This window comes from Epargyreus clarus, unplaced genomic scaffold, assembly GCF_041222505.1.
Source record: "Epargyreus clarus isolate Ecla_fem2 unplaced genomic scaffold, WU_Ecla_fem_2.2 ptg000021l, whole genome shotgun sequence".
Lineage (NCBI taxonomy): Eukaryota > Metazoa > Arthropoda > Insecta > Lepidoptera > Hesperiidae > Epargyreus > Epargyreus clarus.
Window position 1 is genome coordinate 11,787,804 of NW_027332228.1, and position 13,398 is coordinate 11,801,201.

At 35.2% G+C, this 13,398-nt stretch overlaps 2 protein-coding genes across 2 annotated transcripts; both read right to left on the reverse strand.

Annotated features, from left to right (window-relative positions):
• Positions 1–6,247: 6,247 nt before the first annotated feature.
• LOC140750627 (uncharacterized) lies at positions 6,248–7,751 on the reverse strand. Its single transcript, XM_073084294.1, has 3 exons — positions 7,620–7,751; positions 7,104–7,251; positions 6,248–6,676 (listed from the first exon to the last, which is right to left on the reverse strand). The coding sequence occupies exons 1-3, from the start codon at positions 7,687–7,689 to the stop codon at positions 6,313–6,315; spliced, it is 582 nt and encodes a 193-aa protein (XP_072940395.1). The 5' UTR covers positions 7,690–7,751; the 3' UTR covers positions 6,248–6,312.
• A 293-nt stretch (positions 7,752–8,044) lies between these two features.
• On the reverse strand, positions 8,045–9,912 carry CPR147 (cuticular protein RR-3 motif 147). Its single transcript, XM_073084585.1, has 4 exons — positions 9,892–9,912; positions 9,351–9,462; positions 8,829–9,003; positions 8,045–8,257 (listed from the first exon to the last, which is right to left on the reverse strand). The coding sequence occupies exons 1-4, from the start codon at positions 9,910–9,912 to the stop codon at positions 8,071–8,073; spliced, it is 495 nt and encodes a 164-aa protein (XP_072940686.1). The 3' UTR covers positions 8,045–8,070.
• Positions 9,913–13,398: the final 3,486 nt, after the last annotated feature.

The following is a 13,398-nucleotide window of genomic DNA, read 5'->3' on the forward strand; positions in this document are numbered from 1 at the left end:
AAAACACGTGAAAGATAATAAGTACAGCTTCGTACATGCTTTCGAAAGGTTTTTTATATAAATACTAGGGGCAATTGAGCATGCAGTCCAAGTGATGGTAAGTGTATACTGTCGTTCATGGACATATTTAATCAACCCCAGATAAGAACTCTACCTGAGGTTGCTCACAGACGTGTTGCTAGGTCTGGGGGCTAAGTGGAGCGCCTCGAAAAGGTTTGTCACCCTTACCACACCCTTCAAACCGGAACACAGCTACGCTGATCACTGTTGTTAATCGGCAGAAAAAGGGGAAGTGGTTGTGCCTTCGAAGTCGAACCACAAAGGGTTACCTTCAACATTTCTTTGCGGATGAATGGACACTATTATTTTGAGTGTGTCGGACATACTATGAGCGAGGTGTATGACTGTGTTGTCTTTATTTCGTGTGATTGGTTTGGTATCAATGTAAATAAATAAATTATTAAATAAAGAATAAGTTACAGTATAATTTGTTATACATTATCCAGTCCCATGTTATATACATAAATACTTAATATCAAAGTTCAAACACTAAAGAACTATTTAACTCAATTATGCTGCCAATAATACCTATAATACATACCTTACCTACCTAATAATATATACCTTAGTCAAATTAGCAAAACATTGAAATAATATGTATACCGCGTCACATTTCCGATGAACGGTTATATCATGCTTATAATGCACTCAGCAACTCAACACTTATCGTATAACTTTATAGCGTGTGGAAGTCTATCAATATACTGGATGTAATATTATAGTTTGCGATGAACAGAATAAAATAGGTGGGAAAACCATCGGTGGTTCGACTCCGGCGTAACCACCGCCACACCTATTTCTGCCTAATAACAACAGTTAAGCTCTGCTGTATTCTGGTTTGACTTTATGTGACTTTTCAGCTTAGTCCTCAGAGATGGTTCTCTGGGGTTGATTACAGACGTTAATGGCTCTGCTACTCCTACCAGTATATTATAAACTAAAGGTGCATAGAGTCAAATAATCAAATTTTACGATTTATATTCAACAGAAGTACTTAAGTGTCGAACACACATTGTTACTATTACAGATCCACTGTACTACTAATTGTACTCATAATAGTACTAATTGGACCCCTGGGGTCCGGGATTTGAATCCCAGATGCACCTCTAATTTTTCAAAGTTACGTACGTATGAGATTTTTTTTGTCACTTGCTTCAACGATGAAGTAAAGCATCGTAAGAACACTTGCATACATAGAAAATCTTTAAAAATGTTCTTAAACGTGTGTGAAATTACCAATTCGCACTTGTCCAGCACGGTAGACTTTTGCCTTATCCTTCCCTATCTGTTAGAATCCTTGCCCAGTAGTGGGACTGTATTTGCTTGAAGATGATGATGACAGATAAATGTGTTGCTACCTCGACATGCCTCCTATAATTGTCGCATCGCTTAACACTGCTGTTATATATTAGGTAGTGTTAAGCGGTTATTGGTGCCTCTGAAGTTAAACCTCAATGACTTTTCTTCTTTGAATCTACTTTCTTTAAATGGATTCCTTTAAGTTTTTAAAGAATTACTCATCAATTATTGATTTAAAAAAGTTATTGTAAAATTTGCAATGGCGTGCCAAAGAAGGAGACATACATACTCTCTAAAAACATTACCCTCCGCGGTACCTACAATACAATAAGACACTAACAATTTACTCGTGTGTCACGTGTTGGTAATAGTGGACAGCTTGTAGCGTTTTGCAAGTAATGGAAATTTCTCCTAGTTAGGTTATGGTTGCAGACAATCTTATAACATTACAATATGCCACTAATATGCGAGAAATGTTGCGCAATCGTAAAGATCTAGTCATATTGAGGGGAAACACACTTCATAATGGTTGCTTTTTTATACAATATAAGAGTAGCAGACGAGCGAACAATCCAACTGATGTTGTGTAAGTTGGGTAGTAACCCATGGACATTTGTAATCAACCCGAGATAAGACTAGATTCCTACCTGAGCGGCCCCAGATGCGCCGCTACTCCTGAGGAGTAAGCTGGAACGCCTCGGAAAAGTATGTCTCCCTTACCCACAACCTTCAAACCAGAACATAGCAGCGCTTAACTCTGCTGTTATTAGACAAAAATAGGTGAAGCGGTGGTGGCGCTGGAGTCGAACCGCAAAAAATTCAACCACCTTGAAATAAATAAAATAAAAATAATATAATAAATAATAAGTGTCGTGGGTGCCATTAACACTTACATACACAAATACATAAACACCCAGACATAGAAGAGAAATTCATCATTAGGTTTATAAAATTTTATTTTTATAAAACAATACTCGGAAAATAGCTATCATTGATTCGATAATAATTTATTTCGTTAAAATCTAAATTAATTATTTAGACATCTGGCTGACCGGTGATCGAACCCGGAACCCGGTGTCCTACATCTATGTTGACTCGGACTACGTTTCTTTTGTATTACAACATATACACTGGATTCGCTATTTACAGTGTGAACGCAGATTTACTATTCTCGGACCAACCTACTTTCTTCGTTCACCCTAATTATATGACAATGCTGGCAACATTGTCCTCATCATACGCGTTAACGTGTTGTGAACTGCTTCACCTATGTAAACATTTTGAATATTCATGATCGCCTAGAGCACGTAAGTTTTTTTAATGAAAATGATCTATTAATATTGTTCTAATTACATTTTGTTATTTGTTTTACTGCGGAGATAGTATTATTTGCTACGTTGGGATGATTTGATAAAAGGACCGTGAATTAATATATGTAGTAGTATTTTTTTATAGTTGACCCTAACGATAAAGCAGACTTGCTACCTGATGGAAAGTATCAACGTTCGCTGCACTAGAGGAGTCGCCAATGCATCGCCGAATTTGAAGGAGTGCTCTTTTTTTTTTGAAGAGGTGATATGATAAACCCATGATATAGCGCTCCGGGAATACCTCTAAGGTCATCAGGAGGAAGGTCATCTTGCACGTTCGTGACAAGAAATTCCGTGCAAACCGAACGAGTAGGTACAACTCAAATCATTCCGACATTTTTATATTATTAGTATGAGTAACAAATCCCATTTTGATAAAAAACAAAAATGCACCATTAGTTTTTAAAAAACCTTTTTTCCCTATTTTTCTCTATCCGGGAATGGAACGCGTTCATTTTGAAAATAAAAAGAAACACAAATTCGCCCATCGGCTAGTGTCGCTTATAAGGATCGAATTCTGAAAAGTTGTGATTAATGACAAACTTAAGGAAAAAGTTTGTTATAAAGGAAATTTGAAAAGAATTCACGCTACATATATTATTTTCTTACGCAAACACTTAACAATTTGTTAAACATGTAATTACCCAAACGTAAACTTTAATCGGATTTACAATCACTACAACTAATGCTATCTATCGAGATCTTAACAAAAACTGTTATACAAATAGTACTGTTAATAGTCTTGTAAAAGAACAAAATAAGACAGTAATTATTATTGTAACAGATTACGTTATAACAGTTATGCTGTTCTTATACAACTCCTATTAAACACGCTCAATATACCAGCGTTCCCGAATTGGCTCCTAATTGCAAATATAACCAAAAGTATTGAGTATATTGAATAAGTTAACTTTATTTTGTTGCTATCTTTTGTCCGCGTCTTTCCTCGCAGTTAGATGTCAATGGCAACAGTTGTCTTTATGTAATCCTTTAAAATAGTACTTTATTCGGGTAAGAAGTTCTTTTCTGACCCCCTTACAACGTGTGTACAAAATGTTATGCCCATTAAATTGGTAATTAAGAGTAATAAACAAACTAGCATAAAGAAACAGAGACACTTTTTGTAATAAAAAAAATAAATATAGTTCAAAAAACTAACTAACACGCTTTTATGATAAAATCAACTAAAAAGTAGAAAATAATTTTTAATCTAGGAATCAATTAAGGAACAGTAAATTGTGGTTCGACTCCGGCGGCATCAACGCCACACCTATTTCTGCCTCATAACAGCAGTGTTAAACGCTGCTGTGTTCTGTTTTGAAGGGTGGGGGGACATACTTTTGCGAGGCGTTCCAGCTTAGTCCTCAAGGGTAGTGGCGCATCTGTGGCCGACCTCAGGTAGGAATATCTAATTCTATCTGGGGTTGATTACAGATGTCCATGGGCGGCAGCAGCTACTTACCATCAGGTGGACTGCACGCTCGTCGCCACACCCATTCATAGCGGAACACAGTAGCGCTTAACACTACTAATGTTATGTTGATGTGTTGATGTGGCTGAGATCCTAGGCACCCTTGATATTTCGAAGTTGCGAACGTATTAACAATTAATTATAACTTGCTCTGACAGAAAAGGACAACATCGTGAGGGAGGGAACCTAAATGCATAATTGTTTCGAAAAAAATCTTAAATTTGTGTGGAGTCTACCAACCAACCGCACTCTACCGACTATGGCCTATGCCTTTCACTCTCTGGGCCCAACAGTGGGAAAGAATAATGAGATTAATGATCATAAAACATAACATCGTTTTAGTAGGCACATCCCACTACTGCCAAATTAGTATTCTTCACAAGACATCTATTGAACTAGATGCATTAATGGTTAATGTATGTGGAATAGGACTTCCGATTTACTCAAACAAATACAAATGCCTACCGTATCCATAATTACGTCAGCTTAGTTCAAATTCTGTTCAGTCCGTATTCGTAACGCTAAACACTTACATATATACTTTATTAAGATGAATCAGAGACTTTCGCTATCTATAAAGACAATAAACAGGATAATATAAAACAGAGCAGTTTTAAAGCAAAAGTTACTAGATTTTGTGTTCTAGAATAAGACAATAGAGTTGGAATTATTGTCTTAAATGATATTAGGTTCACAAATCGCAGAAGAAAACTTCGCTTACCTAACGAACGTAGAAGTAATCTAAACACGGGAACTTATAAGGCAATACACGTATGGTGTGACGCGAAGTTGAATGGGCATAGTTACCTCATGAGAAATTCTCCTAAGCGTGCAGTACCAGAATGGCGAAGCTAGTGTTTATATTATGTGATCAATGGTTCAATAATGTTCTCTCACTTACATGTATCAAAAATTTAATTATAAGAATCTGCGAGTAGATTACCATACACTGTTTTTTTCCAGTGCATGAACATTATTTAAATTGGCACTTTTACTCATATCATTTATAAATTGACTATCAATTTATTAATTGCTATAAAATTAATAGTATCTACGATATATGAAACGTAATATGAATACCGGTAGACTTACACATGAGGCGACCCTGAGGTCGCCTCATGTGTCACCGATCACAGTTGCGTCACATTCCTGACAATGGTGACGCAACTGTGATCGGCTTCATTTAAAGCATCTAGTTAGATATCCAGGGGCCGCAGTGGCTACTTCTACATGCTCTAAGTCTAAGTAGCTGTAGATGTTTACTCAATCACCATGGTACGTGGTTGAACTCTTTGTGGTTCAACTCCGGCGGCACCACCACCACACCTATTTCTGCCTAGCAACAGCAGTGGTAAGCACTGTTGTTTTCTGGTTTGAAGGGTGTGGTAAGGGAGACATACTTTTCCGATGCATTTCAGCTTAGTCCTCAGAGGTATAGGTGCATCTGTGGCCGACCTCAGGTAGGAATCTAATCCTATCTAGTGTTGATTCTAGATGTCCATGGGCAGCGGTAGCCACTTACCATCAGGTGGATGCATGCCCGTACGCTACTCCTATATTACAAAAACTATGAGTATAAAGGTATCTGCAAGTCTCAGAAAAAGTCCAATATTCTGTAAGTTAATTGAAGTCATAACCACTTAGCTTTATAATTACTTACGCGGAAACTAGATCCAGCCGGTGGATATGATTGCGTGTTGACTGCAAACGCTTCGCTCTCTATAATTTAATTTGAGAATCGTATGGAAATGCAACGATTACATCAAAAACTTAAGGAAAATCATGCTCTTGGGAACCAAGTCTATGCATATTTCCTAACATTCCTACTAGTTTAAATTGTTCTAATCCTAAAATTACGACATCTAAAATAAAAAAGTACAACTAATATAATAATAATTCATTTACTTCATTACTTCTAAGTTAGCATTTACAAATATTTTCTTTTAACTCTTCACAATGCGATCCAAAATATTAACGTAGTATTGTTTTTAAGTACCTAATTATAAAGGTTAATGTAGAACCTTTTAAATTAAACTGTATTAAAAGCTTAACCAGATAATAGACAATTTATTAAAGCATCATTACATAACAGGAATCAGTGAAGTCAGTAATTCAGAATCTTTCACAGTATTCCAATGTGTCATAATTTTTTGCGTTTCGAGTCTTCCTCTTGTCTTTGTCGAAATATACTTTAACCTTCTCCTTGCCACATTTGTCGGGCGCTTTCAGTTCATTTTGAGAGAATACTTCATATTCAACATTATCACTCTTATGTGTTCCTTTGTCCGTATCTTTATGTTGTAACGGATCATTTGCCAATTTCTTGTTATCAATTGTAAGATCTTCAAAAGCGGTAAATGGATCCAAAGCTGATTCGAATGGATCATCTGTTACTTGCAGTGGAAATTTTGATTGAGCTTCGGATTGCAATAAATCTGAATTTGAGTTAACAACTTTCATGCTTTTTAGCTCCACACTGAAAGAAGTATTAGGGTATAAATATTCTTACTAATAGCTTTATAAACCCTGAGTTTCATTTTTGTGGTCTAATTTTACTAAAATGTAAAGATATAATAATGCATTTCGTTCAAGAAAAACACAAAATTAATAAAATCTTCTTTGTCTACATTTAATTTAGAATCTCTCTTTAGAAACAAACACACGCTCAACCCTCATAAGTCCACCGCTATGATTACGGCTTATGATTGTAGCCGTATAAAAATTTGCCATGCTACGAGTATATATGTTTTACCAACACCTACAATTTTATATAATCTTCTACACATAACTTTGTGTTAACAGTTGCCTTTAAATTATCAATTGTAATCATGATCAAGTTCTCGGATCCATAAATATCGGTAATTAAACAGTCCACTTTCTATGTCCAGTTTCTCCAAACTTACCCATAGCTAGCATCGTCCGCGTAGTATTTTACATGAATGGGATTTCCTTCGACATCTGTGTAAGTGTATTTTCCTATAACGGTGCCGTTAGGATAACGTTTCTCTTCCTTATTTACAAGGTTGGAGTCAAAATTTATAATCGGGTAACCTTTATTAAAACAATAAATATGTCAATATTAATAGCTGTCTTGGGTGTAATTAGAATTTAAGGGATTCGATTTCGTAGATATACTTTTTTATCATATATAATATGAGTGAAGTTACTGTATCTTTGTTTTACAGTTTGAGAAATTATAGAATTTAATCCTTTCTGTACTTAATAATGTGTGAAGATTTATTGATAACATGATATAAGATAAATTAATAAAATGTACGGAACTAATACTTTTTTCGTTTTGGTTCATAAATGAGGAATATTTTGAATATTGATCGTTGGGAAAAATTCAACAATGTATTCACTCTCAAACCTATTAAACTGGGTTTAAATAATAGATACAATACAATTAGTTTACATACCATTCACAGAGAAATTAATTGATATAAACAAAACTAAATAAAGAGCCGTTTTGAGCTTTGAAGACTTCATGTCGGTATAAAAATGTTTTTGATAGTTTATGAAATGATATGAATGACATTGAAAGTCTTCAAAACTAGTCTGTCATAAGTCAACATATATTATAGTTGTATTAAAATTATCTATGGTCAAATCAAATCTAAGGGCAAGTCAGTGTTAACCCGATGTTTGCAAATAGGTCCAGCGGGTAATTTTAAATATTTATTTTTCATAAAACACTACTCAATGAAGCAGATTATTTATAAAAAGTCTCATAAATTTACAATGTTGTAAAATATTGGGTTATATACAAAGTCGTTTAAGTTATTATATATTTAATTAAATAAAAATAAATAAATTTGATTTACACAAAAATGTTTTCATCTCATTTTCCCATCTAATACACAAAAGCTCCTAATAAAGCAAATAATAGCCAGGAGGTTGTACATCGTTGTATTTTCTTCTCTGAAAAACATTAGTCTCTTTATTCTTCTGTGTTTTCTTACTCGGTCTCATCCAGGTAATTGATGATTCTGTCGTGGGGATCACCAAGTTTGCTATATTGTTGCTCTGGTCTTCCACTTTTCTTTCACTTTTTACCCTAGAATATAATAAAGAAGAACTTTATAGCTTGTATTTTATTTGGTCAGCTTTACAATAATAGCCATACATTTTATCTATAGCTAAAAAGAAGATTTTAAAAAATCCCAAAAGGCTATAACAGCGATTTACTATCTAATAAAAAAAATACGTATAGAAAAAGATATAAAGTGACAAAATATAATATGGGGCCTCAAACAAGTTCAGTTTGTTTCATTCAATACTTTTTTTAAATGTACATCATCATAATCAAATGTACACTATTACAAAACGCCTTTCAATTAATGTTAGCAATGTTATCATACGAATTTTTGCGTTAATAATTTTATACAACTCGTCTAGGAGTTTATTTTAAACGCTTTCTTCACTCACAGCCCCACACTAGGATTCCCTATGCCGTGGGTATCATGGACACACACAGACAAATACACGAACACCCAGACCCAGAAACAGAAAACTAAATTCATCATTGAGATATATGTCTGGCCGGGGATCGAACCCGGGACCCTTTGCGCGTCAGACTGGTATGGTGACCGCACCGCCACGCGATTTTATCTTCTATTACATCTTACCTGTATCCTCTTTCATCAGCAGTATATCTAAAAGTCCTAGTTTCACCCAAAGGGTCCACATAGCCATAGCTCCCCGCGACCGTTCCATTTGGGTAGCGCTCCTCACTCCGAAACTGGGTGTTGCCAGTTGCTGGATCCCACACGTCGTACCCAAATGAGTAGGTGCCTGGATCACCTTTAAAGGAATTTAGTGTTGCCATATTAGTACGATGTTAATAGACTCAGTTTACACAAATAGTCAACAACGAAACAGTTATAACGGCACACGGCTAAATAGTGTATCTGTGTCTTATTAATGTAGATAAGACCTAATTAACAGATAGTAAATGTTGAAAACTGTAAATCTTTCTTTATAGGATGTTGCGCTATCATGTTATAAATCAAATTCAAATAATGAAATCGGATGTACCCATAAAATTTAGGATTAAGTTGGGACACGCTTAAAACCCGGTAAAAATATTATCTTGGATGTGACAGTGGAACTGCCGCGATTTCAAAGGGTTTTATAATCTTTCAAATTACCTCCAATGTCAGTGTTGTAATAACTTGGCATCGGCTCGGCTACCGTAAGTCTTGGCTTTCGAGGTGCAGGAACCACTCCTTCCAAGCATAATATTGTTGTTATAACAACGAACTGGAAAATAGTAATTGCTATTAAATAAAAAAATAAAATCGTCTTAAAATTAAGTAAACCACTCAAGAAGCGGAACCAGATTAAGAATTGAAAATTAAAATAAACGTTAAAGAAAGTAAATTCTACTTCCGTTAAACAGACTATATTAAGAGCTGAGAGCCCAAGTTAACCCACATTAAGTTGAGGAGCAAACCGAACCCATTAATTTAACTTGCAAAGAATGCCTATACCTGCCCGAATCCCAATAAAAGACGTCTCAAGGAACGTTGAGGGATTTTAGACGGTATGAGTCCAACACATCATCTTCGCTGTCCCCGCAACAGAGGGAAATGAGAGTTTTCCAACGTAATGCATCTGTCGTCGACCTTAGGTAGGATGCCAATCTTATCTGGGATATATTACTTGATATACATTGCTGTGGCCACTTACCATCAGGTGTATTGCACACATATTGGCTACTTCTTCTACATTATAAAAAGAAGCTCTTATTCTTTTTGGGTCCTAGTGAACGATAGTAAGAACCATTATTACTAATATTAATATGATATATTACATAATTTACTGAACGAAGTTAATATCAAGACATGTCTTAAGAAGACATGAAGATGCAATATAAATAAAGCTTATGAATAACACCTACAAATCTCGCTAATGAAGATCCAGCGATATATATCAATTAGGTGTTTCTTTCTGCCACCCATTAATACCAGTTTGAGTAATGAACTACATTACTCTCTTGTCCAGATGATCTCGTATGATTTGTTACGAGGTATGTTATTTCATATACCGTTATAGAATAACCTAATGTTTGTAGGAAATAATGAAAAACTGTACTTGTAAGGCGGGTAACGCTGTGTTCTGGTTTGAAGAGAAACATAGTTACATTAGAAATTTTTACGTAGTCTTTAGTGGTAATAAGGCATTGATGGTCAATTGCAAGTAGGAGGCTTCTCTTTACTCGACTGTAGAGTAATGTTTTTCGCGCCTATGTATGTCAAAATGTCATTACTATCATTATATCTACCACCACTTCATAAGGCGAAAGAAACTCCATAACACACACCTTTTTTTTTTAAATAAACGTTTTATGTTTCATTAGTTATCAATGGTATGCAATAGGTATACTAAAAGAAAATCGTCATCAACCGATTATAGTCCCACTGTTGGGCAGGGGTCTCTTCTCAGAACCAGAGTAGTCCCATAGTCCACCGCGCTGGCCAAGTGCGTATTGGTAGACTTCACATACTTTTGAGATTTTTTTATATAAATCTGGTATGCAGGTTTCCTCACGATGTTTTCCTTCACCGTTTCCAGCAAGTGATCATTAATTTCTAATATGCACATAACTTTGAAAACTCAGAGGTGCGTGCCTAAGACTTGAACCTCGAACCCCACGTTCGAGAGGCCGAGTTTCTAAACCATTGGGCTATCACTGCTTTTTCACTTCACTTCTACACTTCGCTTCACGAAAAGAAATAATTGAACAAAATGTTTCCAAAACATTATCCATTAACATATACATAAAATATTATTAAACAAAAGTTATTTAGTTTTTCAATATAACCAAAATAAAGGATGTTAAGTCCCAGATACAATAGTAGAGTTTTATAAAATAACGTAATTAAACTGTTAAAAACTTAATTATTTAACTTTACTCACCTTCAAACCCATCACTTTAACTAGTTCACAGTACACTAAGCACTATTTCTTTTATCTTTTTCTCAATTCTTATCTTTTCTTGACTTAACGACGGAAGTGTGTGTGTGCTCACAAACGGACCTCGTCAATGCGTGAACTCTTAATGGTTGGCTCCTTTTAGTGGTTTCTCATAAGATACATCCGTAGTTTTATATAATATAGATATGCTTAACTAATACAATGAAATAAACAACTTTGTCAATACGTTGAGATTTTATTAAAAAAAATAATAGAGATTGGGATCTGAATCAGACGTAAGCAATACAAGAGTTAGGTTTTAATTACTTCATTAATTTCCAGTTACAAAATTATCTTTTTTGTAGTTGTAGAATAACACTAAGTACTTACATGAAATTAAACATTAACATAACAATGTTAAAACTATTTTTAAAAGTATTTAGTTATATACTATATTATAAAGATGTATATTTGATGTATATATTAAAGATTACAAAGATTAAGTAATGTGTAACCTTTACGCGCAGTTGATGTAAAACTTCTTTTATAACATAAACTTTTTATACATAATACTATAGAAGGAAAAATATAATTTGAGATCCTATTCACTCATATCAACATTATTATTTACCTGAAAATATAAAAAAAAGGTTTATAAAGGAGTACAATTCATACCGTCGGTTGGGTATGTGCAGTATAACCACGATAACGTTAATACACTAACTAAACTTAATACCCTTTGTAAAGATACCAAAATGTTTGAAAAAGTTTCACATAAAAACAGTAAAATATACAAACCAAGTCACGAGCAATAACTAGAGTTAATATATATGCCATACTTGTATATATGAGTAAACTTGTGGTATAAGACCATTTCGCCCATATCCGTTTTGAACTGATGTCATACTGATATACCATAGCCGCAGGATAAGGAAAGACCATTTACGAAGCAATGAAAGCTATTTTGTATCGCAAACACGAAAGCTAGCTTAAGTAGCTATAAATAAGCTAGGTTCGTTCTACGAAGCTTAAGGACAGTATTTTAGTCATTTAGATAAACTATCTGATAAATAAATATTTTTTTATTATTTTTTATTTTTATAATATAGTAGTAGCAGACGACCATGCAGTCCACCTCACTGCCGCCACTGGCTACTGCCGCCCATTGACATCTGTAATCAACCCCAGATAGGATTAGATATTCCTACCTGAGGTCGGCCACCGATGTGCCGCTACCCCTGAGGACTAAGCTGGAACGCCTCGGAAAAGTATGTCTCCCTTACCACACCCTTCTAAACGGAACACAGCAGCGCCTAACACTGCTGTTATGAGGCAGAAATAGGTGTGGCGGTGGTGCCGCAGGAGTCGAACCACAAAGGGTTCTACCACCTTCGAGATAGTTATCACAAGTTACCTACTCAAGGTATGTGAGTAGTGGGACCTGAAAAATACGGTAAGCAAAATATACTATAATTCACCAAATAATGCTCTCGGTAACACATAGATAAACACGAACCTTACTAGATCATTAGGAGTAACATGCACAGTGATGGGTTGATGACATCATCCATCCAGGTCGTCATCAACCCATCACTGTCCCTCTGGTTTCCTCACAAGTTAAGAATGATCAGGTCATAGTCCATCGCGCTGGCCAAGTGCGTATTGGTGGACTTCAATACGTTTGAGAACATTTTTTGAAGAACCCAGGTTAACAGGTTTTCTCACGATGTTTTCTTCGTCGTTAAAGCCAGTGAAAATTAAATTATAACACGGACATAACTAAAAACTCTTATAACTATATTAAAACACTGAGGTGCCTGGGATTTGAATGTCGGAGCCCTCGATTAAGAAGAGCTACAACTACTAGGTCATCACTACTTTTTTATTGAGTTGGGAAACATCAGGTACCTATAATACGACAAACATATACTTAAATTTTATTTATTAGTACATATAAACTTCCGCTGCATCATAAAGAAATGGTTTTGTGATAAACATGAAAGCTTATCGCGGTCATTCCTACCTAATTCCTCCCTTTTAAGGACCAGAGCTATAAAGGCGCAGTCTTGAATTGAGGCGTGATATCGTAAATTGATGAATATGGCAATTCTGACGTCGCCAGCCATGCCCACACGACGCCTACTTTCTTTGATAAATGGATACAGTAAGCAAAGCAAGATAAACGTGTTTACCACCCAGCTAGAAAGTATTTTAAGGTTCCGTATCCAAAGGGAAAAACGGGACGCTATTACTAAGTCTGATGTCTATCTGTCTGCCAAA